Source organism: Fundulus heteroclitus, chromosome 6 (assembly GCF_011125445.2).
Source record: "Fundulus heteroclitus isolate FHET01 chromosome 6, MU-UCD_Fhet_4.1, whole genome shotgun sequence".
Lineage (NCBI taxonomy): Eukaryota > Metazoa > Chordata > Actinopteri > Cyprinodontiformes > Fundulidae > Fundulus > Fundulus heteroclitus.
In genome coordinates this window covers 2257340-2283475 of record NC_046366.1, presented here as the reverse complement: position 1 = coordinate 2283475, position 26136 = coordinate 2257340, and the positions used below count along the sequence as shown (strand labels likewise).

Genomic DNA, 26136 nt, shown 5'->3' with positions numbered 1-26136 from the left:
ATGGAGCATTGTTCAGTTTACTTCTTTAAGACTATTCGCAATTAGCTAAAATCGCTCTCCATTAGTTAAAGCTTTATGAACACCTGGGATGAGAAACTCTGCACAGAGCTGGGGATCTCTAGAAGATTGGAGGAAATTAGTTCAATTTGATGTCATAATCCCAAGTAGTCGTAAACTAAAACTCAGAATTCAGCAGAATCACAAACTTAATCTGAAAGAATGAGAACAAAGGGAGAGAGAATTGTCTGCATGATTTCAGAGTTAAGTAGTGATGGTAGTCTCTTCCACCTGACCTGTATTAACGGATCAAAAGTGGGGGAGAAAACATTTCTAGGTATCAAGCTTTTGTTGGGGGAGTGGGGTGTGTGTGGATTAAGATGATCTTTAAACTATGTCGCTTTAGGTAACTGAATGCATGTTTCAGGTATTTTTCTTTCACTTTTCTAAACATGTTTTATTTAGTTTTATTATTTTTTCCCCTAAGACGTCATTCCTGTGACTGTACTTGATTTGTTCAAGCCAAGTACAGGGTTATAGATTCAGGTCTTGTTTTTCTGGACCCCCTCCACTCCACAAAACAACAAGGAAAAAAAAAAGCAATTGACTTCTTTAAAGGTAATTTGAACATATGTGAAAAGTCTGGTTTGATATCTGGAATCCAATATGTGAAAATCTTCCAAAGTTGTGGTCATAAAAGGCACCAGGCTAAAAAAAGATCCAGATCATTCAAGCCATTTAATATCTAGCTGTTTCAGATGTCTGTATTGTTGCTCATATTCTCCTCGTATATAAATAAGATATTAATAAATCATATGTTGATGTAAGATAATGTTCCTGCTTTAGCTTTTAGTTTGTGTCAACATACATTCAAGCCTGCCGCTCTTTAGATCACCTGCAGCCATTTGTCTGTGTTACCCCTGCAGATAATATTTAAATACCGAGCCTTCCTTTTCCTTTTTTTACCGCGTTCGCTTTGTGTGTTGCTCAGAATTGGGAAAGCCACCAGCAACAGAAATGAGAACAACATAAAGATCCGAGGCTTCCAGAGAACACAGATGCAAACATAATCCAGTTATGACTCGCATAATCTTTCTGACAGTTTCATGTCGAGATGTGAGTTTGTGTGCAGGATTTGAGGTGTGGGGAAAAGGAATGTATTGTAGAGATTAGGGGTAAGAGAGCAGCCAGCAATGGTAGGGTGGGGGGATATATTAGACATGTGCATTTGCTGTCAATGAGGAATCAAGAAAATAGATCAAATCAGTCTGGAAAAGTCGAATTGTGGGTTTGTATCTGGGTTGGACAGTAGAAGGGAGTCTTCAAGTAAAGCTATAGGAACAGAGTAGAGAGTCAGCAAGGAGAGAACGAAGGAGAAAAGGTGAGAAGGGGGTAATCTGTCAGGAAAATGAGCGCTTTGTTTAAGAAACTTGCATATTAGCACATGCTGAGCCAGCCTGCTGAAAACACACACAACACATGCGCGTTCTGTGGCCGTGAGAGCAAAAGTGTGGGAAAGCCTGTGGCCTTTTGGTGTGCTGTGAAGGTTGTGGTTTTAGTGTTTATGTCAGCATAAAAGAACAGTGGTTGACGAAGCACCGTGGCACCGCAGGTTACTGTCGTATGAAATGAAGGCATTTTCCGTCCCGTCTGCTGTTCAGAGGTCAGGCCCAATACAGAGTAGGGCTGGGCAATATATAGAGATTCTTTTGAAGAGATCTAAGACATGACAAGATTGTATATATCGAGATGGACTATGTTGCGTTATAATTATACTTTGAGGTTTTCCAGCAGGTTATCTTTCAGCTGTTTCACATATTTATTTACAGCTGTTTGTTAAACAGCCTTTGAGACATCTGGGATAAAGCTTTGATTTAGAGATGCATTTTTTTATAATTACTCTTTGAAAAGAAAAACTTAGTGAGGTAAATATTGTATATCGGCATTCAGCCTAAAAATATCAAGATATTAGTTTTGGTCCATATCGCCCAGCCCTAATACAGAGTATGGCCAAATCCAGTCAGCTGCTAACAGGGAGACAAAACAAGCCTAGAGGTCAAAGAGAATCACTCTGGGAGCAAATCCAGCCATTGATCCCCTGGGATCATCTTGAGCTCCTACTGCATTCCATTTGTTCTGCTTCTGTTAACACTTCCTTCATTTAAATCCCACAATATGAGCCTCTGCCTGGCAAGGCTAATCATTTGGTCTTACTGCTACATGCAGGGTTGGCAGTTTTAACAAAGCTCAACACATTTTAATAAAGACATGCTGATCAGGGTTGGACACGCTGGCAAGGATTTCCTCTTTGATTACCTGCTGCAAGAAAGTTCTTTTACATTTTAATTTAACATGAAACCTAAATGTATTAAACATTGAGCAAAAAAACAAAATGCTCTGCCCGTTCCAGGACCGAGGTAATCGTAATCAATCCAACACAACATGTTTATTTCCAGTGTTGTATCAGAGCAAACGTTCATGATCTTGTGATGCACCAAGAAATGTCAGCTGGTGACTAGAGCCGAAGGATGTTTAGCCTGACCGGCATGACGTTTGGTCATCCAGTCGGAACCTCAAAAATGGGATCTTATTTTTAAGTCATTGAATGCATCATACTGAAGAACCTGCTTTGCAGTCATAACAGCAATGCTCTTCAGCATTAAAGATCGTGACTGTGGGTAGAAAGCTGGGGTATTTTAATGTCGGTGAAATTAAATAAATCCACAGAAAGCCCAAAGGTGTATACCTTGAGTTGAAACCTGTTGTCACCCAGCGTGTGCTTGGCACCCAGCAATCAGTTTTAACCCTGTTCTAGTGAGAAACGTTGAACCTTGTTGAACAGCTGGCCTAGGTTGGCATCTCAGACTCTCTCGTGTCTTAGCACACTTCAGACCTCACCAGGTCTGGGTAGCAAGCAGCCCTGTAGTGCAGGCAGACATATTATACTTCCTTCTGGTTGCAGTATTAGAAATATGCAAAAATATATTTACTATTTTCATAAATAATTTATCCATCCATCCATCGTCTTCCGCTTATCCGGGGTCGGATCGTGGGCGTAACAGCTTCAGTAGGGAGGCCTAGACCTCCCTCTCCCCAGTCACTTGGGTCAGCTCCTCCAGGGGAATCCCAAGGCGTTCCCAGGCCAGCCGGGAGACATAGTCCCTCCAGCGTGTCCTGGGTCTTCCCCTTGTCTTCCTCCCGGTGGGACGTGCCCGGAACACCTCACCAGGGAGGCGTCCAGGAGGCATCCTAGCCAGATGCCCGAGCCACCTGAACTGGCTCCTCTCGACCTGGAGAACCAGCAGCTCTACTCCCCCCCCCCCCCCCGACGACTGAGCTCCTCTCCTTATCTCTAAGGGAGAGCCCAGACAGACTACGGAGAAAACACATTTCGGCTGCTTGTATCCGGGATCTCGTTCATTCGGTCATGACCCAAAGCTCATGTCCACAGATGAGGGTAGGAACGTAGATCGACCGGTAAATCGAGATCTTAGCCTTTTGGCTCAGCTCTCTCTTCACCACAACAGATCGGTACAGCGCCCCCTTCACAGCAGATGCCGCATCAATCTGCCTGTCAATCTCATGCTCCATCTTCCCCTCATTCGTGAACAAGATACTTAAACTCCTCCACAAGGGGTAGAACATCCTCCCCAACCTGGAGAAGGCACTCTTCCCTTTTCCGGCTCATGACCATGGTCTCGGATTTGGAGGCACTGATTCCCATCACGGCTGCTTCACACTCGGCTGCGAACCGCTCCAGTGAGAGCTGTAGATCACGCCCTGATGAAGCCAACAGGACCACATCATCCGCGAATAGCAGAGATGCAATCCTAAATCCACCAAAACGGATCCCCTCAACACCTTGGCTGGGTCTAGAAATTCTGTCCGTAAAAGTTATGGGCAAAGGGCAACCTTCGCAGTGTCCAGCTCTCACCGGAAAGGAGGCTGACTTACTGTTGGCAATGTGGATCAAGCTCTGACACGGTCATACAGAGACCTAACAGCCCTTATTAAAGGGCCCGGTACTCTATACTCCCGGTGTACCCCGCACAGGACCCCCCGAGGGACACGGTCGAGTGCCTTCTCCAGATCCACAAAGCACATGTAGACTGGTTGGGCAAACTCCCTTGCCCCCTCCAGGATCCTGCTGAGGGTGTAGAGCTGATCCAGTGTTCCACGGCCAGGACGAAAACCACACTGCTCTTCCTGAATCCGAGATTCGTCTATCCGACGGACCCTCCTTTCTAGAATCCCAGAATAGACATTACCAGGGAGGCTTAAGAGTGTGATTCCTCTGTAGTTGGAACACACCCTCCGGTCCCCCTTTTTAAATAGGGGACCCCCCCCCCCCCCCCCCCCCCCCCCAGTCTGCCAGTTCAGGGGAACTGCCCCCGATCTCCACGCAATGCGGCAGATCCGTGTTAACCAACACAACTCCACAACATCCAGAGCCTTAAGGTACCCAGGGCAAATCTAATCCACCCCCGGGGCCTTGCCACCAAGGTGCTTTTTAACCACCTCGGCAACCTCAGCACCAGTGATGGGAGAACCCGACCCAGAGTCCTCAGGCTCTGCTACCTCAATGGAAGACGTGTTGGTGGGATTAAGGAGGTCTTCGAAGTATTCAGCCACCGACGCACGACGTCCCGATTTTATGTCTGCAGCACACCACCCCCACTATAAACAGTATTGGTATTGCTTCCCCCTCCTGAGACGCCAGATAGTGGACCAGAATCACTTAGAAGCTGTACGGAAGTCTTTCTCCATGGCCTCTTCGAACTCTTCCCACGCCCGATTATTATTTTTTTTGCCTCCGGATTCCCAGAGGCCAGTAAAGCCCGATATGACTCCTTCTTCAGCTTGACCGCTTCCTTCACCGCTGGTGTCCACCAGTGTGTTCGAGGGTTGCCACAGCGACATGCACCGACAACCTTGCGGCCACTCAGACTCAATGTCCCCCGCTCCCCTTAGCATGTGTTTAAAGCTTTCCCGGAGGTAGGAGTTAAAGCTCCGTCTCACGGGGGACTCTGCCAGACGTTTCAAGCAAACCCTCACAATAAGTCTAGGCCTGCCAGGTCTGATCGGCTTCCTCCCCCACCATCGGAGCCAGCTCACCACCAGGTAGTGGTCGGTGGAGAGCTCCTCCCCTCTCTTCACCCGAGTGTCCAAGACATGCGGCCGCAGGTCAGATGAAGAAACAACATAGTCGATAATTGAACTACAGCCTAGGGTGTCTTGGTGCCAAGAGCACATATGGACACCCTTATGCTTGAACATGGTGTTCGTTAAGGACAATCCATGACGAGCACAGAAGTCCAACAACAGAACACCACTCAAGTTCAGATCAGATGGGCTGTTCCTCCCAACCACGCCTCTCCAGGTCTCACTGTCATTGCCCACGTGAGCGTTGAAGTCCCCCAGCAAAACGAGGGAGTCCCCAGGAGGGGCACTCTCCAGTACCCCTTCCAAGGACTCCAAAAAGGGTGGGTAATCTGAACTGCTGTTTGACACATAAGCACAAACAACAGTCAGAACCCGTCCCCCCACACGGATGTGGAGGGAGGCCACCCTCTCGTTCACCAGGGTGAACCCCAACATACAGGCACCGAGATGAGGGGCAACAAGTATGCCCACACCAGCTCGGGGGACACTCAAACCCCTCCACCACGGTAAGGAGGGAATGAATAAAATAATGGAAAAAATAATAATACTGATTAAAATAATTTATACTAACTAAAAAAATGAATAAATTAGTATGTGTGTGTATATATATATATATATATATATATATATATATATATATATATATATATATATATATATATATATATATATATATGTGTGTGTGTGTATATATATATATATATATATGTGTGTGTATATATATGTGTGTGTATATATATATATATATATATATATATATATATATATATTCGCTGTATTTTAAAGTGCTACCTTCCTCCTTTGATGCTGCATGAAGGAAGATGGGAGGTAAAGTAATTTCTCTCATGCAGGAGTGCTATTAGAGACATTTGCCTCACATGGCATTTAGCTGTTCTTCTCTGTGTACACTGACCTTCCTGTGAGAAGCTGCGTTTTAGATGCTGCTGGAGGAAAATGGATTAGCAGCGTTGGTTTGAATGATGTGGGTCTGCAGTATGCTGTGCTGGTTGAACCCTCCTCTCTGGCTGCTTCACCTCCATCTATCTCTTAGGTTACACCACAAACAGCTTGGTGCTGATCCTGAACCCTTGGGTGGCCTGTTGCTCAGGTTCTAAAGAGCAATGAAAACACTGTGAGCTGGTGTTGCCTTTCAGAGCTTTGTTCTGTCAGTAGCAGAACATGAGCATTGAGATGTACTCTAGCACCCCCCTCTGGAAGTGACTTTCGACAGCCCATCTGTTATGTCTCCATGTCAGTGTTAATAAAACCTGCTCTGGTGTTTGTAGTTTAGCTGCCGTTTACAGAAGGAGTGACCAGGACTTCAGACTAACTCTGTGGGCTATATGATGACCTTGCCTTGCTCCACTGTTGGACACAGAAGCATGATTGTCCTGCTTGGCGGCTTTAGTTGGCTGACCTATTGGTGAACAGAGAGTTCATTGTATGGTAGTCTTCAGCCTTTCTGGCTTTCTGAAACACTGACTGACCACTCTACTAAGAGGGGGCTGAAGAGAGTGGCTGTCCTGTTGTTCTCTCAGTCCTCACTGCCTGCCGTCTGCATACCCTGGTCAAGACAGACTGCAGATTCACTAACTCCCAGTAATAACTGTGGCTCCATCTACTGTATGTGTGCCGTTTTAACAGAGCAGAGGGAGAGCCAGGACATTAGTCAGAAGAAGTGAAATGCTTGTGAAATGTTGCTGTGTTTCTGGATTTAGTTTCCCATTATTTAAAAGAAAACATGAAGACCATTCCCATCCGTCCCTCATCTTGAGAGCGCCGAGCCGCTCTTACCAGCCACCTGAATGGCTACACCTGTTCAACTGCATGTGAACACTAATAGTGAACCAGTCATTCACATAGTAGGGGCTCAGTGCCAGGCGAGGGTCCGATGGGTTGGTCTGAGTGTTTCCGAAACTGCTGGTCTTCACACCCAGCTAGCTTTTGTGCTTCCAGAGAATAGTCTGTAAAAAGAAAATATATCCAATAAGCTGCAGTGGGTAATGTCTTGTTAATGTCAGATGTTAAATGTTTGGGACAGTGTTGTTGTTTTTTAATGCCACAGTGGACCCATCTTCTGATGGCTCCTCCCTGCAGGACCATCCACCATGTCATGAAGCTCATCTCAAACTGTATCTTGAACATAATGAGTTCAGTGTACACCCACGGCCTCCACATCACCGGTGCAGGGGAGCATCTCTGGGATGTGGTGGAGCACATTCTGCATCATAGCTGACGGATCTGTAGCTACTGCTCAATATTATCACATCAATGTGGACAAAGACCTCTGAAGAACGTTTCCAACGCCTTGTTTGAACTTTACCTGGAGTAATTCAGTCATTTCAATGCTGATAAGCTGGCCGCTTTACTCTAAACCCTCCACAGCACATTGACAATCATACATTTATAGCTCTAGTACTATTTTCTTAAAATTTGATTTTCTTCTTTAATTTCAAAAATCCTTACATATCAAAGAAATTGTGATTTGGGTTTAGCCATAACACCAGTTGAAGATGTTCTTCGGGGTATCAGGGAACATTTTTAGAAAAGTTTGAGATAATTTACATTCATGGTATTTACTACCAAACCTTTTGGTCATAATGAAATGTCCAGCTCTTCGTGGGGATGCCGATCTGTTTAACATGTTGCTAAAGGCAGTTAAAGCTTTCAGAAATTTGTATTTTTTGTGTCGTTGAGTTTTAAGTTTTAAGATAGTATAAAAATTTTAACTTGCCTGCAAACCCCAACAGGTCATTCAACAAAGCGATTGCATTAAGCAAGACATGCATATCTATAGCATATATATAATTTAAAGTGGTTCCACATTACATGGCACACCTTGGTTCAGTGCTGTCAATTTTATTGAGAATCACCTAATCATATAAAATGTTTTTTTTTTGTGTTAAAGGGCTTATTGTATCCCAAAATTTCAGAAAAAGAATAATGTTCATTATTGGTTACTTGTTTCTTGTTTTTTCTGCAGGCATTTAAGGAGATGCTGTATGCTGCACAGGATCAGGCTCCATCCATTGAAGGTACCTGACACCCCCCCCCCCCTCCCCAAAAAAAATGAACACACATACACATATACACACATACATGTATGTATATGTGTGTGTGTGTGTGTGTATATATATATATATATGTGTGTGTGTGTGTATATATATATATATATATATATATATATATATATATATATATATATATATATATATATATATATATATATATATATATGTTTGGTCCCTACAAAGTTTACAGACTTCATAGTTTTGTTCCATTAAATATATGATAAAAGGCCCTTTTAAAAATATATTTGCCAGTAATTGTTCCCATAGTTCACGACCTATGAATGGATGCCTTAGATACAGTGACAAATGAGTTATGAATTGGTGTGTCAGTGTTGGGTGGTTCACTGTCAGCCATATGAATGGCTATAGTTTCTTTAGTAATAGATTTTGCAATTTTACCTTGCTTGTACCCTGCTTGTTTTAGTTATGATCTCATTCCAGCTAATATCATTACCTCAGGTTATGTATGAGTAAAATACTTCAGTTCATTCTTTAGCACACAGTAGTTCCTACTAATGAGTAGAATTATATGAGTTCAACAGAAGCTGTGTTAAGTTGGAAGTGATTCATATCTTACAATATAATTAAAGGCAAATACCATAAAAAAGTTTCACGTGTCCAGAGTTTTGCGTGACCTTTGGGAGCCACTGCTCATATACTTCAGTGTATCAGCAGCAGTCAATACAGAGGCAAATGGAGGCGTGTCGGTACATACTAAAAATTAGAAATAATATAAAAGTAGCATAACTTTGCAACTCAATCCAATGTAAACATCTCATTAGAGGAGGAGGGAAATCTGAGGGGCAGTTAACCCGATGCAATCTGATGGATTTCCTTAGACAGAAAACTTATAACCAATCTGTCTGGACGATTTGAATGAACTGACTTTATGAAGTGCTTTGAGATGACGTGTTGTGAAGCAACGCTATATGAATAAAACTGAATTGAATTAAATAACGGATTTTAGCACTTTTTGTAGGTATTTTCTCTACTGCTTTGCGGATTTGCCAAATGGCCTTCGTCTTATTGGTTGTACATATTGTCATACAATAACTAATAGTTTCAAGTGTTGTTTTTCTGTTAGATTTGGCATCATGTTTGAAATGTTGGTATCTTCAATAGCCTAAAAGAGTTTTAGTCAGCTGTTCCTAAAGTTTTATCATTTTACAGAAGCCACAGCAAAAAGGATATGTTTAAAAAAAGGCCATAGTGCTCATCTCCCAAGCCCCAAGTATTATTTGAACCTTGGCCAAGTACTAGAGGAAATAATAGCATTAACTTCAGAAAAACAGACAATTAACCAAACTCTATTTGTAAAGTATATTCATGCAAATAGGTGTCACAGAAAGTGCTTTACAAAAGGTAAAAACACAAGACTAAAACAATAAAACACACCTTAAACATCTAACTAAATTGAAGGTAGATCAGAAAAAATAATTTAAATACATATTAAAGAGTAAGAAATGAGGAATTGAAATCATGTAGTTAATAACAGAAAATATGCTCATTGTTTAAACACTAAAAGTCTGAGATTCAAACCATAAATCACAGGTCAAAATATTATCATTTTGATAGCAATGCTTAATTCTTACACGATAAAAATAAACAGTTAATCTGAAAATAATTACAATTTAAATGTGGTGGTTTTATGATTTAAAGGAGATTGTAGATTATTTTATTACAATATGTAATTTACTGCACTTGACCTTTGTTTGTTCCACTGTTGAAAAAGTTGGTCCGGTGGTGGGGGGATTGAGTGGTGTTGAGGGCGCTAAAACCTTCTTGTAAACCAAGGACCGCCACAGGGTGCAGTTAAATCTTTACAAAACCCTGTGTATTCCACTATATAGTAAAGTATTCGACAGTTTGAACCTCGGGATGATCATTATAACAACGCTTCTAAATAAAGGCAAATTTCAATGTTGAAAATAATTTACAACACTTCACCTTACATGTTCACAGTCTGAATCGGTTCTGAACATAAAGTGGTATATAATCAAAAACCTGATGCAGAGCAAATCAGTGCTATAGACAGACTAGATGGTGAGCTTCTGGTGAGAATATATCAGTTTTTAAAGACTAGACCTGGGAAACAAGGACTCGCCCTTTGGGATTAATAGTGTTTTTCAACTGAACTCTGCAGTGGAGTAGATAAGAATATAAAACCTATTCCAATTCTTGGACAATAAAAACATCAAAATAAATAATTATTGCAGATTTAATGAATGATAGCGTGAAGACATCTAAAAATACAATTTCAGTTTTCCCCACAGTTGTACAGCCGGCTTGTAAAGCAGCAGCACTGTTGGTCATTATGGCAACTGGACTCTGCAGTCTGCTGTGTACTTCAGCTGACTGCAGTAAGGCTGCTTGAGAAGAGCGATCCTACGCGTCAACAATGGAACGGGTCATCTGTCTTAGTTGTTGCTTTTTGTTGTGTTTTTACATGTACTACCTCAAATTGCGTCATACCTTAATTATATATTTCTTACTAAGTTTCACCACCAGGAGCCACAGAATCACCCAAATGGAGCACTCCACAGACTCCTGACGTCCTAACTAGTTATCAGGGGTCTTATTTTTGTTTTAATTACAAGCCTGTTTGTGGACTAAATAATACTCCATATCATGACAAGTTCAGGTCACACTTAGGTGGTACAGAACAGGCCTTTTCTTGTTAAGTCACCTCATGTTTGTTGGACTTGACTGCACACTATGAGCTTACATAACAGGAACAGATTACTTCCTTCATATATGGTTTCACTTTTAGATAAAGAAGAAGAAAGAAAAGACTTAGCAGAAAGGGGAAAAAAATACTGTGAATATATTGATTCATATTATGGCAACTTTAGGTAAAACTGAGATGTTCAAGGTAAAAAAGAAGAAAAACAGAAGCCCGATTTACAGAACAATGTGAGAAAACTGCAATATGCATGTTGTACAAGCAAGCAGACCATGAGAAGCTAAAGACTGTGCAAATGGACAATAGATTCTTGATCAGATCAAGATCCCGGCAACAATCAGCATCTTGTAAACACTTATTTAGTCTGTTGTGAACAGCAGAGATTATAGTCTAACAGCAGCGGCATAATCGCTCCTTTGAGCATCTAGGGTGCAGCAGTCTGTCACTGATAACATAAGGTGGTTCTGTTGGCACCAGTCTACAACGTTCTCTATGCACTGTCTGTACTCGGACTCGCCCTCATCTGTGATGAGACTGACTATGGCAGAGTCATTAGAGAACCTCTGAAGGTGGCAACCTGGGGAGCTGATGGAGAAGTCTGCAGTGTAGAGGGTGAACAGTAACGGTGCCAGCACAGTTCCCTGTGGTGGTCCCGTTCTTGCAAATGGCCTGTCAGAAACACAGCTTCTTGTCGTCGCTTACTGCGGTCGACTAGTATCCAACAGTATCTGCTTGGACAGTTGGTGGGCCACTCCTGACCGCTCCAGCTTGTCCTTCAGGAGTTGTGGTTTTATGGTTTTGAAAGCACTGGAAAAATCATAGAACATGATCCTCACAGTGCTTCCAGGCTTCTCCAGTTGGGCCAGAGCTCAGTGCAGCAGGTAGATAATGGAATCATCCACCCCGATGCCAGCCTGGAAGGCAAATGGCAGAGGATCCTGTGAAGACCTCTTCATGGGGTGAAGATGGTTGAGGATCAGCCTCTTAAGGGTCTTCATCAGATGTGATGTTAGAGCTACCGGCCTGTAGCTGCTGAGGTTCTTTGGGTGTGCAGTCTTAGGCACCAAATAGGAACCAGGAAGCACACTGAAACTTTTCCTTATCACATTGATCTAAAGTTGATCTATAAACATGCTAGAACACGTCTTCAATTGTTTAGTTGGAATGCTGACAAATTGTACTTCATGAAATGCCTGAGGGTGTCTGGTAGTGTTCAGCATTTTACAAAACTGGGGAATTGCTTGTATGTTTCTGGTTGCTTTCTTTTGGATTAAGTAACAATTTGGCATTAAAAGACAAAATTTCTCTTTTCTTGATTATAAATCATTACATTATTTAGGATGGAACTGTATTTTAGGGCTAAGAGATATGTGGTTATTAATGTGACAAATGCAATGTTTTTCCCATCTTGTTTTAAAATCATAGCAAACCATCATCCATAAAGGTGTGGCCATAAAAAGCAGTGAGAGCCCCTCTATCGAAGTATAATATTGCACTCCTGAGAGTGAATGCATGGTAGCCGATATATAATAGCCTGCCATATACTTGGTTTAAACATTTGGTGTAAAAATGTGCACAATGTTGGGATGGTTGCATCCAACATAAAATCCTGCTTAAAACACTCTGATTACTTAATTGCCAAAGGGTTATTGGTACTGTCAGCCTGCAGGTGACGTCTTCACAGCCCATTTAACCTTTTCATGAAGCTCTTATTTGTCTTCACACAGCCAAAACTGTGACTGCTCATAGTTCTGATTACTGATGCTCTTTTTCTGCACTCTTCAGTGTATCGTGTCCAAGATAATATGTGCATCAAAGAGACCTCGCCCAGAGGTGCCTGTCCCTGGGCTTTTTCACCTTAAATCCCCCAGCAGACTGGCAGTGCAGAGTTATGTAATTTACAGTTACTGCATCATGCACTAAAACTGTAATGCCAGTTTGTCCTGTCTGATCAGTAAACCAGACTTGAGATCCTGATTAAAGTGGCTAGTGAGATTTTAGGTGGAGGGAGGCCACGATATATATCACGATATGTTCAAATAACCTTGAATAACAAAAGTTTTTTGCCAAATGGTGCCTAAAGTTGCATTGGCATATCGCATATTAACGTGTCAAATTTTTTTTGTTTGAAAAATGTATTACAAAATAAAAATTTATTTAAAATGTTATATTTTAGCCATTTTCTAACCACAGCTGCACATAGAAGCTTTTCACAAATTACAATATTGTCACATTCGAGCTCTTTCGTGATCAACACTGGACCTTAAAAAACAGAACATCCCAGCAGCCAAAAGGAACACCAAGGAAAAATCTGACACAAAATAAACCTCAAATAAAAGGTACTCTTTTGTGCTTAAGACATATAAATCTGTATAATAAAAAATTTTGTTCGACATCCTTCTTGTGAAATCCAAACCACTGCCTGAAACGCCCGCTGTCGCCATGGTTCTCGCTGTCTCGTCAACATAAGTGATTGCACGAGTACGTTGTGTGTGCATGTTTGCGTCAGAGTGCTTTCTGGCTTGGAGGCGGAACGAATGATGCGTTCACAGAATGTGGGAGAAACTAAACTCACAGTGAATTAAATACAACGGCTCAATCTTTCCGTAAAAATTTGCATGCGATGGTCGCGATAAAGCCATTTTCAATATCGCACCGAGGAAAACTCGAGATACATCGAGTATATTCGATATATCGCCCACCCCTAATTGGGGCTCAACTAGATCACATAGCTTCCTGAAGCTATCTGGAAATTTTCACAGGGCATTTATGTCAATTTAAAGTTAGAGGTAACATTTAGTGTGTGCATTGTAGGACTCATAAAGTAAGATACCACTCATCTTGTTATCCTCTTTGATTCTTTCCTGTCTAAATTATGTCCCAAAGCTACAAACAAGTACTTTTCCTAAGACAAGCTCTGTGGAATTTAATACACTCAACTTGTTTTAGTGTTCTCTGTTCTTACCATTGTAAGATAATATTTCTACAATGAGCATTTCTTTCCAGCACCACTTTTATTGTGACATCCTGGGAAAAAAATTGGAATCCACTGCTTAGATTGTTAGCTCATATCATCCACAGAGGAGATCTGGAGAGGTTTGAGGTAAAGTCTGTTTTTCAGACGCCATTCTTGAGCTGTTTGATCAGTGTAAGATGAGATGTTATTGAGTTGAAACATGCCAAAACCATTTGGGAATACTAGTTCCAGGTATTGGTTTGTTTGGTTGACAACAGAGTTCACACCAGATCAGTCCCAGCTCGTTCGGGGTTCCCCTAGGGTCCATCTTGGGTGCCATCCTATTCAATATATACATGCTCCCTCTAGCTCAGATCATAAAAAAAACAACAACATAAGTTATCATAACTATGCAGATGACACACAGCTCTACATCATCATGTCACCAGGTGACCGTTTTGGCGCAGAGTAAATGTTTAGAAGAAATCAGTGCATGGATGTGCCAAACCTTTCAACAGTTGAATTTAAACAATTCTGAACTAATAATGTTTGGACCAATGGAAGAGCAATTAAGAGTTAGCGCACAGTTTCAGCTGCTTTAGCTAGTAATGGCCGATCAGGCCCAAATTGTGTGTGTAGTGATGGACTCAGACCTGAACTTTCAAAGGCATCTAAGACTAAGAAAGTAGAGCACATCACCCCAGTTCTAAAATTCTTATACTGGCTCCCTGTATCTCAGAGAATAGACTTTAAAATACAACAGACTTGTTATCAGCATATCAACCCTCCAAACCACCAGGTCATCTGGATCAAGTCTACTTTGCACACCTATAACCAGAATCAAGCATGGGGAATCAATGTTAAAAACTTATTTGTTTAGAATTGCCTTTAAATGTTAATGTTGAAATTTGTTGTCCAACTTGACTTAAATCTTCATCTGCTGCTATTGTTCCACTGCATTTTGCTTTCCTCTGTATGCGATCTTCTGTTCATGAATAGCACTTTGAATTGTTTTGTTGCTGAAATGTGTTATACAAATCAACTTGCCTTGTCTTGTCTTGATAGACCACACAATCCATTTAGCCGCAGGATGTGAAATGATTCATATGAACAGGCCAGCTGGTGGTCTGTGGTGCACTTCAGATGCTCACATGCCCATTGTGTGCTGTGTCCTAATGGTCCATATGCATTAAAATAGCATGTACTTAAACTTCTGACACATTTCTGTCAGAATAGGCTAAAGCCTGTTTAACAATTAATGCCACAGTAGCTTTTCTACCAAAGCCCTTCTTATTTCTTATGAATTAGTGGACCTGAGCAGTAAAGAAACGTTAATTAAAGCTGAAACCTTTAAAAATACTTTTTAAAAATACAAACTTTTTCTTATACTTTGGCCGATCCTGCGACTTATAATCAGGTGTGACTTATATATCAATTTTAAATGGTAATTCATTTTGACCAGCATGAACCAAGGAGTAAGTATTAGCCTCTATAGCCGCAAGAGGACTCTTTAGGCTTGTGAAAGCAATATTTTCCTCCTGTACCACTTAAAATTAATTGAAACATTTACCTATAGACAACAAAGACTGAACACACATTTGGTATGTTGTTTCGATGTTTCAGTCTGCATTCACGTAGCGGAGCGTTGCATGGTGCAGCTTGAAGGTCCCAGACCGCGGCAGAACCCTGTTATTGGGCTGTCCGTGAAGCTAATACCAGCTAGCGCTAGCTACAGGTCTCTTGTCCCGGCGTTTTACAACTTTGTTGATGCACGTGAGCTTTATGTTGCTCTCAAAAATCCTTTTCGTACTGTTAGCTTAGCACATAGCACCGCTACGCTTACAGTCTGATTTGAGCATAATTTTGACAACTTTCAGTATAATTTATTCCATTCAACCTCCCAGGTATGTTCCACATTATTCAGTTGTTTTTTGATGCAGCTGTGTAATTGAATAAACTGGTATCCCACATTAAATGTCCATGTTTAATTTTGGATTGTGTGAAATAAATTTCGAAATAAATGAGTATAGTCCAGTGCGACTTGTTTTGTTTTTTTCCCTCTTTCTGACGCATTTTTTGTCTGATGTGACTTCTATTCCTGAGCGACTTGTAGTCGGAAAAATACTGTAATCTGTATCTGTAATTTAAAAGAACATCCCCTCCTTCAGCAGCCTTCTGCTGTTGCTGTTACTTCTGCATTACTTCAGAAAGCTGAGTAAGAGTAAAGAGGTGTGTTGCTGAAAAATAAACCTAAAAGCCCTCAATTTTAAAATGGAAAGTATAGGCCTTTACAGAGATAGACATGTCATAAAGATAATAATGATGATAATGATGACACCGTGTGCTGAGACAGAGAGTGAAAACAGCAGAATAAGGCCAAAAAGGGATAAGAAGATTACAGTCTTGTGACTGCATCGACTGTTTGTATCCTTTTGTGTTATAGGGAAACCACAGAGGGAGTGGTCGTCACACTCCAATTTAGTTAATTTGGTGTCTTGTCTAAAAGTATCCAAGTTAGAACCATGTGAATCACTTAGTCTGCACGGTGTGACTCAAAACCACCTGCTCATACTGATGTTTGGAAGTTGTTAAGACGCAGATAAAGAGGATCAGAAAACGTTGGAACATTACTTTTAGTGTAGGAAGATAAAATGGGACAAAATTCTTGTTGTATTGTTAAAAAAAAAAACTTTTGAAGAGAAAAGAGCCAGAATTCCCATTCCCATGCAGAGACATATGCACTCTATCAACTCTTTAATGCCATACAACAGTATGAAGGACATGGATATGAAATATCTTTTCATATCCATAATGTTAAGTAATATGAATTGGTGATCTGAACAAAATCCAATAATTATTTTGATGACTATAAATGGAAGAGTTATGTGAGTTAATCACATAGCTTAGTTATTTTTTTTTTTTAAATAAATAAAAAATTGTCTGATCGTTTCCTCCACTGTTTAGGTGGTGGATGAGCCACTCTTAGGCTGGCTAAAAGTCTTCTTCACTACTCCTAACAATCTTTTCACTTTAGGAACTATTTTAAGCACCAAGCTGTGTATGCTTTGTAAATAAAAGATAAAGGTATCTTACCGAGGTAAAATTCTAAGTAAAATTTTAAAATGTGGGGAATTCTAAGTGTTTACTAAAATGAGCTACTTTTAGTCTAAGGATTCTTTGTGAGTATGGGCCCTGGTCACTTGGATATTCTCCCAGTCACATCTCTTAAATGAAAATACATATTAATCTGCTGGTAAATTGGTGCTATACATGTGAAACGTTTTTTGCAGAGTGATGCTTACTTTTTTAGCTGGTCTTTAAAATGACAAAATGTAGTACATTCTATTACAATTTCCCTGTATACAATAGCCTGTCAGCCAAAACAACATAATAGAGCGCTTAGACTAAAGGATATTTCTGAGCAGATTTTACTCAGTATGAGCAATTTTACCAACCCTTCAAGTTTAGGGTATAGCAAGGACATGAAGGAAACTAAGGCTTGGCCTGTTTGTTTGTTGTTGTTTTTTTAAGTAAAGAACATGCATGCTAAATTAAAAGGTAAAGATTGACAGCGGTACACTTTAGCTAAAGAAAGATTGTGTCTTAGAGCATAAAACATCAATGTGTTGTGTTGTGGGGTCTATACTAAGGACTGTCTGCTTTGGCAAATTGCTGACATCTTCTCATCCTTCATAGTCTTATATTGTCATATTGCTCATCCCTAGTATATCTTATGATAAATTAAAAACATTTTCAGTTAACAGTTGCCGTAATATTAGAGTTTAGCCATTTTACTGATTGGTTAGTTGAACTGGACCAACATTGGCAATTGTTTCATTATCAGCTGCCTATCAGGTCCCAAAAGGCCAGAACCAGCTTCTGTGTGCTGTGGGGTCATAGTGAAGCCAATCTACTGACCCCACAAAGATCCAATGACAAATGTTCCTACAACAACTAACTATGATATAATCATGTGGACTGGGAGATCAGTCTTTCTCAGAAGTGCAGGGGGGACATGATGCATGTAAGTCACCTGAAATGTCTGTACCACCAGATCTACAGAGTTTCAGTGGGAGAAAGAAGTGACTGCAGAGCTGGCAAAAATTCAGGCTTCAAATTTTAAAACAACATATTTGCCTGATAAAACCAAAGTCCTCCATTGGAATATTAGCCATGGCTTCCCTGATTTCTACATGACATTCAACATAAACCATCCCTGTTAATTTTCTTATCAATAGAAGTGTTTAAAAATATCAGCTTTTCTAACAATGAAGGCAGCATAGTTTTTTCTTAGTGCAAAATCTGTCTGATTGAATCACTTAACAGTTTAAATCCTTTTTGTGGCCCTCATCAGCAAACATTCCCAGTTATGTGGGCTTCAAACCCATGAACAATGCTTCAGTTATCAGAGCATGTTTGTAGAACCCTTTCCTTGATAACCTGTGCATGCCTGCTTAGCTAACAGTAAACACGTAGAAGTGTAAACAGAATATACAGACAGCATTAAACCTAGTGTTGTGTATTACATTCATCATTTACAAAAACGACATGATATCAGGACAGTCTGCTAGATTACCATTTAATCAGCATCTTATCAGCACATGGGTTAATCACTGGAGAGACGGTCTGATGCTGCTACTTATGTGGTGTGAATCACAGGCTTTCTTCTGACTAACTCGTTAATCCACCCTGGGATTGGCTCACTCAGACGTTTGTCATCCCCGACTTTATTTATTCCTAATTTCAAAATATCTTGTAACTGTCTCCACCTCAGAGGCGTAGATGTCGAAAGTAATGGGCGAAAAAACGATTCCTGCAAAGTCCACAAAAATGGTGAAACAAACTCAACGAAACTATAGTCCTCTAGTTTAAAGTTTTCTAGAACCCAGTTATTTGTCTGAATTGCCAGGAAATGTTTGGCAAAATCAAATAGTTGGCAAGGGCTAGATATTTTGGATATTTTATTGGTGTAAATAAATACATGGTTTATTCAAAAGGCAAGTCATTGAAGTCTCTTACTATCAACTGACCCTAATAGATCCACCCTGCTCTGCCTCTCATTGGCTATTAATTGTGCCTGAGACCCAACAGTTCTCCTCTCAGCCAGGATCCTGCTGTATTCCAGACAGCTCAAATGTACAGGATGAAATGGTGTTCTGTGTTTATTGAAAATGTACTACAAAATGTAAATGGAAAATGCACTGAACTTATATATTGCTTTTCCAGTCATACTGGCCACACAAAGTGGTTTGCACTAAAGCCACATTCACCTAATCGCACTCAATAATGGCCACACATTCTTACACCAGTACGCAGATCGGTAGTAGAAATGTACCACAGCATCAAGAGCCTTGATTGTCATTTGCCATTATGAAATTTTGGTGAGACAGCAGCTCAGAATTCACACAGATTCACACATAACACACAGACACAAGACATGATGTCAAGTTGAACGCACTTACAACACCTCCTGAGAAGCTGAAGTATGCAAATAGTCTGATAAGACTTCCCAGTCAAAAAAAGAAGCAGCCACTTTACAGAACGATGTAAATGTGCAGTTGCATGAATGTATCAGACAAACAGTCCGTGGGAAGCAGCCTGCTTTCACAGAGGTTCTTGTCACTACCTGATCCGTACCGGTACCACAATCCGTTCCATCAGCTCATGTGCGCAAGCGCGAACAGAATAACTTCCGGGTCGCCAAAAAAATAATGTAATTACGGTGATGAAAATGCTTATTTCTATACTTAAATCATTAAAGAATGCTAAACTATATCGTATAGAAAACATTGAAGACTTTTATGGAAGAAATTGATGTGCTAAACATTTGTTTTATTAAAAAAGTTAAAATTATCGATTGAGATTTTAGCGCCTTCTGGTGTACACATCATGAACTACTGAAGACCTTGTCATTATAGTAGCCACATTGTTTATTTTTTTACAAAAAACGAACAGGGAATAGAACAAAGAACACACATAAAGCCAAGGCATAAATAAAATACGTTTATTAAGCATACATATGCAAATCAAATAAATGCTAAAAAAACTGAAGAATATTCAAAATCAAATACATTTCTATACTCCTATATGTGTTTATTGATGGCTTTTTTATGTACCTTAAGAAATGGTTTATATATTTTTATTTCCCTAACCACTAACTGGGAAACATTTTTGCTATTAAAAAATCAATGTATTTTTTTATGTATTTCTGTTGTTTAATTTTTAGAATATGCAATATTGCCGCAAATACAAAGATATACAAACAAAAACAAAAAATAAAATAACCCCGCCTTGAAAAAATACAAAAGAATAAATAAGTAAGAAAAACGAAATATTGCCTACCGGAAGTTATTCTGTTCGCGCACTCACAAATGAGCTGATGGAACGGATCTTGCTACCGGTACGGATCGGGTAGTGACAGTGCTCACTGAATGCACAGAGAACACCTGGAAGCTCTCCTCGCTGACACAGCTGCTCGCAGCCTGGGAGTTAGCGCGGAACCAACTCTGCCCGCGGTTGAAACTCTTTTGCACTATTAACGTGTCCTCGTCGCCCCTGCCATTTCTGGTGCAAAAACTCTCATAAAGCGGTAAATCAATACCCTGTGAGGCAAACTTTGAAGCTAGATTGCCCTCGCGAAGTTGAACCAAGTAGGGGAGAGCGAAGCTGGGCGAGTCAAACCCACTGATCTCTATTATACACTGGATTGCTGATTTGCCTGAAAAACTGAAGTCACTGGCCGCCATCTTGCTACTCCCTACTATCACAGAATCCTATAGGATTTGGTTGCAACAACAAGCAGTTTACTGGCTGTGTGAAAACATTTCACAGGTAATTCTACAGTCAGTGGATGTAATAACACTATGAAGTACTAGGAAATGATGTGCTGAAATATTTTACATGTTATTCATAATATCCATCCATCCATCCATCCATTTTCCGAACCGCTTTATCCCTCATGGGGTCGCAGGGGGTGCTGGTGCCTATCTCCAGCGTTCACTGGGCGAGAGGCGGGGTACACCCTGGACAGGTCGCCAGTCTGTCGCAGGGCAACACAGAGACAAACAGGACAAACAACCATTCACGCACACACTCACACCTAAGGACAATTTGGAGAAGCCAATTAACCTAACAGTCATGTTTTTGGTCTGTGGGAGGAAGCCGGAGTACCCGGAGAGAACCCACGCATGCACAGGGAGAACATGCAAACTCCATGCAGAAAGACCCAGGGGTGTACTCGAACCCAGGACCTTCTTGCTGCAAGGCAACAGTGCTACCCACTGCGCCACTGTGCAGCCTTATTCATAATATATATATATATATATATATATATATATATATATATATATATATATATATATATATATATATATATATATATATATATATATATATATATATATATATATATATATATTAGGGCTGGGCAAGTTAACGCGTTAATTTCGCGTTAACTCATTAGACTATTAACGCCGATATTTTCTTTAACGCGCATTAACGCATTTTGCTCACATGCTTTTATTTTGTGAAGGTCTGTTGCTGCGGTGTAGGGGTTTGAATCAGAACAGTAGGTGGCGATAATGCGCCAATAACCTCGCTATCAGCCAAACTTTGGATTCAAAACAAAGCCGACATGGGGAAGGTGGTGTTTCCCGCAGGAATTTGCTTAGGCGAGGCGGTGAGTTGGTGAACAGAACAAGTTTTGTGCAGAGCGGAGCGGGGTCTGCATCGACGCCGTCGGTGAAGTCGCTTCTCGTTTCAAAGTATCCATGTGTTTTTGCCTGTTTTTCCCTGACATTCACTATATGCACGCGAGAAAGCAACAACAAAAAACCGCGTGTTAATGTCAAATAAACATGCACGTATATCGAGTTAGAAAGCATTTCAGTTTCAGCACATGAATTTCTTAGTACTTGATAGTTTTAGTACATAACATAAAAGTAAATGGCATTTGACATTTTAAAAGTCTTAAGCCCCCCCTGAACATAAGATAATCCTCATTATTTGATGCAGTAGCGCACATATTCCCTAGTTACTGGGGGAAAATAGGGAGTACCAGTATGGCGGCTGGTGGCTTCAAAGCGACTCGTTCTAAAAGCGGGCGATTAGCACTCCAGTGTATAATACAGAGATCAGTGGTCAAACCTAGTAGGGTCGGTGGAAGGGTGGCTTTTGTGCAGAAAATGTAATCAAGTGTTGTTGGCATCATCCGTCCGTCCGTCCATCTTCTTCCGCTTATCTGGGGTCGGGTCGCGGGGGTAGCAGCTTCAGTAGGGAGGCTCAGACGTCCCTCTCCCCAGCCACTTGGGCCAGCTCCTCAGGAGGAATCCCAAGGCGTTCCCAGGCCAGCCGAGAGACATAGTCCCTCCAGCATGTCCTGGGTCTTCCCCTGGGCCTCCTCCCGGTGGGACGTGCCCGGAACACCTCTCCATGGAGGCGTCCAGGAGGCATCCTGACCAGATGCCCGAGCCACCTCAACTGGCTCCTCTCGACGTGGAGGAGCAGCGGCTCTACTCTGAGTCCTTCCCGGATGACTGAGCTCCTCACCCTATCTCTAAGGGAGAGCCCAGACACACTACGGAGAAAACTCATTTCAGCCGCTTGTATCCGGGATCTCGTTCTTTCGGTCACGACCCAAAGCTCGTGACCATAGATGAGGGTAGGAACGTAGATCGACCGGTAAATCGAGAGCTTTGCCTTTTGGCTCAGCTCTCTCTTCACCACAACGGATCGGTACAGCGCCCGCTTCACAGCAGACGCTGCACCAATCCGCCTGTCGATCTCCCGCTCCATCTTCCCCCCATTCGTGAACAAGACCCCAAGATACTTGAACTCCTCCACTAGGGGCAGCACATTCTCCCCAACCCGGAGAAGGCACTCTACCCTTTTCCGGTTCAAGACCATGGTCTCAGATTTGGAGGCACTGATTTCCATCCCGGCCGCTTCGCACTCGGCTGCGAACCGCTCCAGTGAGAGCTGTAGATCACGCCCTGATGAAGCCAATAGGACCACGTCATCCGCGAATAGCAGAGACGCAATCCTAAGGCCACCAAAACGGATCCCCTCAACACCTTAGCTGCGCCTAGAAATTCTGTCCATAAAAGTGATGAACAGAATCGGTGACAAAGGGCAACCTTGGCGGAGTCCAACTCTCACCGGAAACGAGTCCGACTTACTGCCGGCAATGCGGACCAGACTCTGACACCGGTCGTACAGAGACCTGACAGCCCTTATTAAAGGGTCCGGTACTCCATACTCCCGGAGTACCCCCCACAGGATCCCCCGGGGGACACGGTCGAATGCCTTCTCCAGATCCACAAAGCACATGTAGACTGGTTGGGCAAACTCCCATGCCCCCTCAAGAATCCTGCTGAGGGTATAGAGCTGGTCCAGTGTTCCACGGCCAGGACGAAAACCACACTGCTCTTCCTGAATCCGAGATTCGACTATCCGACGGACCCTCCTTTCCAGAACCCCTGAATAGACCTTACCAGGGAGGCTTAAGAGTGTGATTCCTCTGTAGTTGGAACACACCCTCCGGTCCCCCTTTTGGCATCATGTCCATGAATATTACATTATTGTTAGTGGGAAGCCCTTATCTTTCTTTCACAAGTAAAACTTTTGTCTTGTTTATTTCTGTTGGCATGTGGGACTGTTTATGTACAAACATGCTTCTATGCAACCTTGGAAAACTTCAAGTGTTTTCAAAGGTTTCGAGTTCTTGCACGCTCAGCATGTTGAGACTACATGAGCACATTTCAGTCTAGTTTACTTAGTGCTGACATCAGGATGCTTTGAGTTTTCCATTTACAGAAACTATTTGTCTTTTAGACCCTCTCTCCTCGCCTGCTGTACTGCAGTGAAAGCATAAATAGGCCCGTCTTATACTGCATGTTCCCTTAAGGAGTTTCTTGGCCTTCTTGAATATGTAATTCGCCAACACTTCAGAAAAATAGATGCACCACTTAAGGATACAGCTGCTTCCGTAGAATCATTGCTCTGATTTGCCTAATATATTTAATAATCCAGAGAAAAATGCCACGTTGGTTCTGATCCTGTTCTGTTTTTGCAGTACACTTGGAGAATATCGTTTCTGCTGAACTTTGTTGAACTGCTACACTCTTTGCATTAGGGGGTGAAATCAAACTGTGGTGGTTGTGGTTATTATGGGTTCTAATAAAATGAAGGGATGTTCTGTCCGTATTTCTCAGTCTTTTTAGGCCAGTACTGCGAATGGGAAATGCTTATCATACAGACCCTGACAAAAGCTTGGTTCTACAAAAACTGTACGTCCCATGGCTTTTATTGTGGTAGATCTGCGGCTCCCCCACTGCTCCCTCTGCTGGTTGAAAATTAAAATAAAGTGTCTGTTGCATTAAGCAGGTTTTCAGAGCCACTGTGAGGCCTTTGACTGGTATAATGTAACATCTACATGCAGTAGATGAAAGCAAATTGTCCTTGTTACTGTAACACGTCATTTTATTTTCTTGCAGTCACAGATGAGGACACAGTCAAGAGGTACTATGCCAAGTTTGAGGAGAAGTTTTTCCAGACCTGTGAAAAAGAGCTGGCCAAAATCAACACCTTTTATTCTGGTAATTATAACAGCACAGCATTACAATGCAGAGTCTCCTTGTACGTCTTCCAGTGCCTCTTTTCCTTAACGTCACCTTGCTTCCTCCAAATCCCCTCCAGAAAAGCTGGCCGAGGCTCAGCGGCGATTCGCCACACTGCAGAATGAGCTGCAGTCATCGCTGGATGCCCAGAGGGAGAGCTCTGCCACCGGGCTGGGCCTCAGGAGAAGAAAAACAGTGTTTGCCCTTTCACAGAAGGAGAGGTGCAAACACCGAAACATCAAGGATCTGCAGCTGGCCTTCTCTGAGTTCTACCTCAGCCTTATACTGCTGCAGAATTACCAGGTGAAAGACAACACACAGTCTATGTACGGGGCAGAGACACGTTCACCTACCAGCAGTAATTGCTGCTGGTAGGTTTGTTTTATTGTTTCAATCTATCATAAAATAAATTACAGAATAAGAACACAACACAGTGGCTAAGTGCAGAGCTGGCTCTGCCAATTTGTTGCTATAGGTAAAATTCTGGTGTTAACTGAATTTTTCTTAAGTCAAACAAACAAAGTCATGTCAACATGCCATATTCTTAGCATAACACTTTGTTGCATTCATATTTGACACATGCTATATAGTCAGGGGTTACAGTTCTCCATCGCTGCGACGGATTTCCGTCATTTGGAAAATGAGAGCAAATTGTTACGTCTAGACTTTTTTTTTCAAGGTTTGAAACTGAAGCTGCTCTCAACCAATGAAACCCGGTAGAGCTGGGACATTAGCCAATCAGAAAAAGAGTATGGCGGGTCTTTGCAAAGCGGACATGTAATAATAATAATAGTAATAATACATTTTATCTAAAAGGCGCCTTTCTGGACACTAAGGTCACCGTACAAAAGGATAAAAAAACACAATGTCAGAAACAAAGTCAAAACAAAAAAAACATTTGAAAAAGACAAAGGATTTATGAACCAGCAGGTCAGAAAGTTCAGCAGATTTAACATCTGATCGGTAAGCGTGTCTGTCGCTGCTCCTGCAGTTAATTAATGAATTATTTCCACCTGTGGCCATGTCATCTGTCAGCGTTTATTCACTGGCTTCCAGTGGCTGATAAACCAACCAGGGATCTCCTCATGATTCACTATTATGTTTTATTTGCAACTCAAAAAGTAACGCGCTAGCTCAGGCTAATTTAGCATGACGGGCTTTTTTTTTGAAGAAGAAGAAGAAGAAGAAGAAGAGTCGGACTGTGAATCAATGTTCCACATTTGACTGGGTCAGATTTGGACAAAGTAAAAAAAAAAAAAAAAAAAATCCATCTGCGCTTTTCTGAAACAAAGAAGGCAGAGCTGCAGTCAGAGTGGCTGTCAGTCAATATTCACCTAATTTGCCGCTGCGCACCAGTACACTCCTTAAATGATGAGGATTTAGATGGATACAAATTATTAAGGAAACTACGTCAAAAACATAAAAAAATTAAACTGCAGCTACAACATGGACTGGAGAGTGGTTTCTAACTGAGGGAGACCAGAGGCGAATCTCAGAGAGCTTTAATGAAGTTAATTTTTGTTTTTATAAGGAGTGGAGCGCGATGTCAAGCAACATTGTAGAAGCAAGTCGTACTAGAAAAAGCCTCCTGTCTGTGGATCTATGGACTCATTTTACTCCAACCCAAAAACACCTGTCAGACAGACAAGC

The 26136-nt window shown here is 41.5% G+C and overlaps 1 protein-coding gene across 1 annotated transcript in view; it reads left to right on the top strand.

Moving 5' to 3' along the window:
* LOC105933860 (xenotropic and polytropic retrovirus receptor 1 homolog) overlaps window positions 1-26136 on the top strand; it is a 53243-nt gene that overhangs the window by 12695 nt on the left and 14412 nt on the right. The window contains exons 2-4 of the mRNA XM_036137836.1: window positions 8144-8195; window positions 24364-24465; window positions 24566-24789. Of these exons, the coding sequence (XP_035993729.1) occupies window positions 8144-8195; window positions 24364-24465; window positions 24566-24789 (378 nt within the window). The remainder of the gene's footprint in view (window positions 1-8143; window positions 8196-24363; window positions 24466-24565; window positions 24790-26136) is intronic.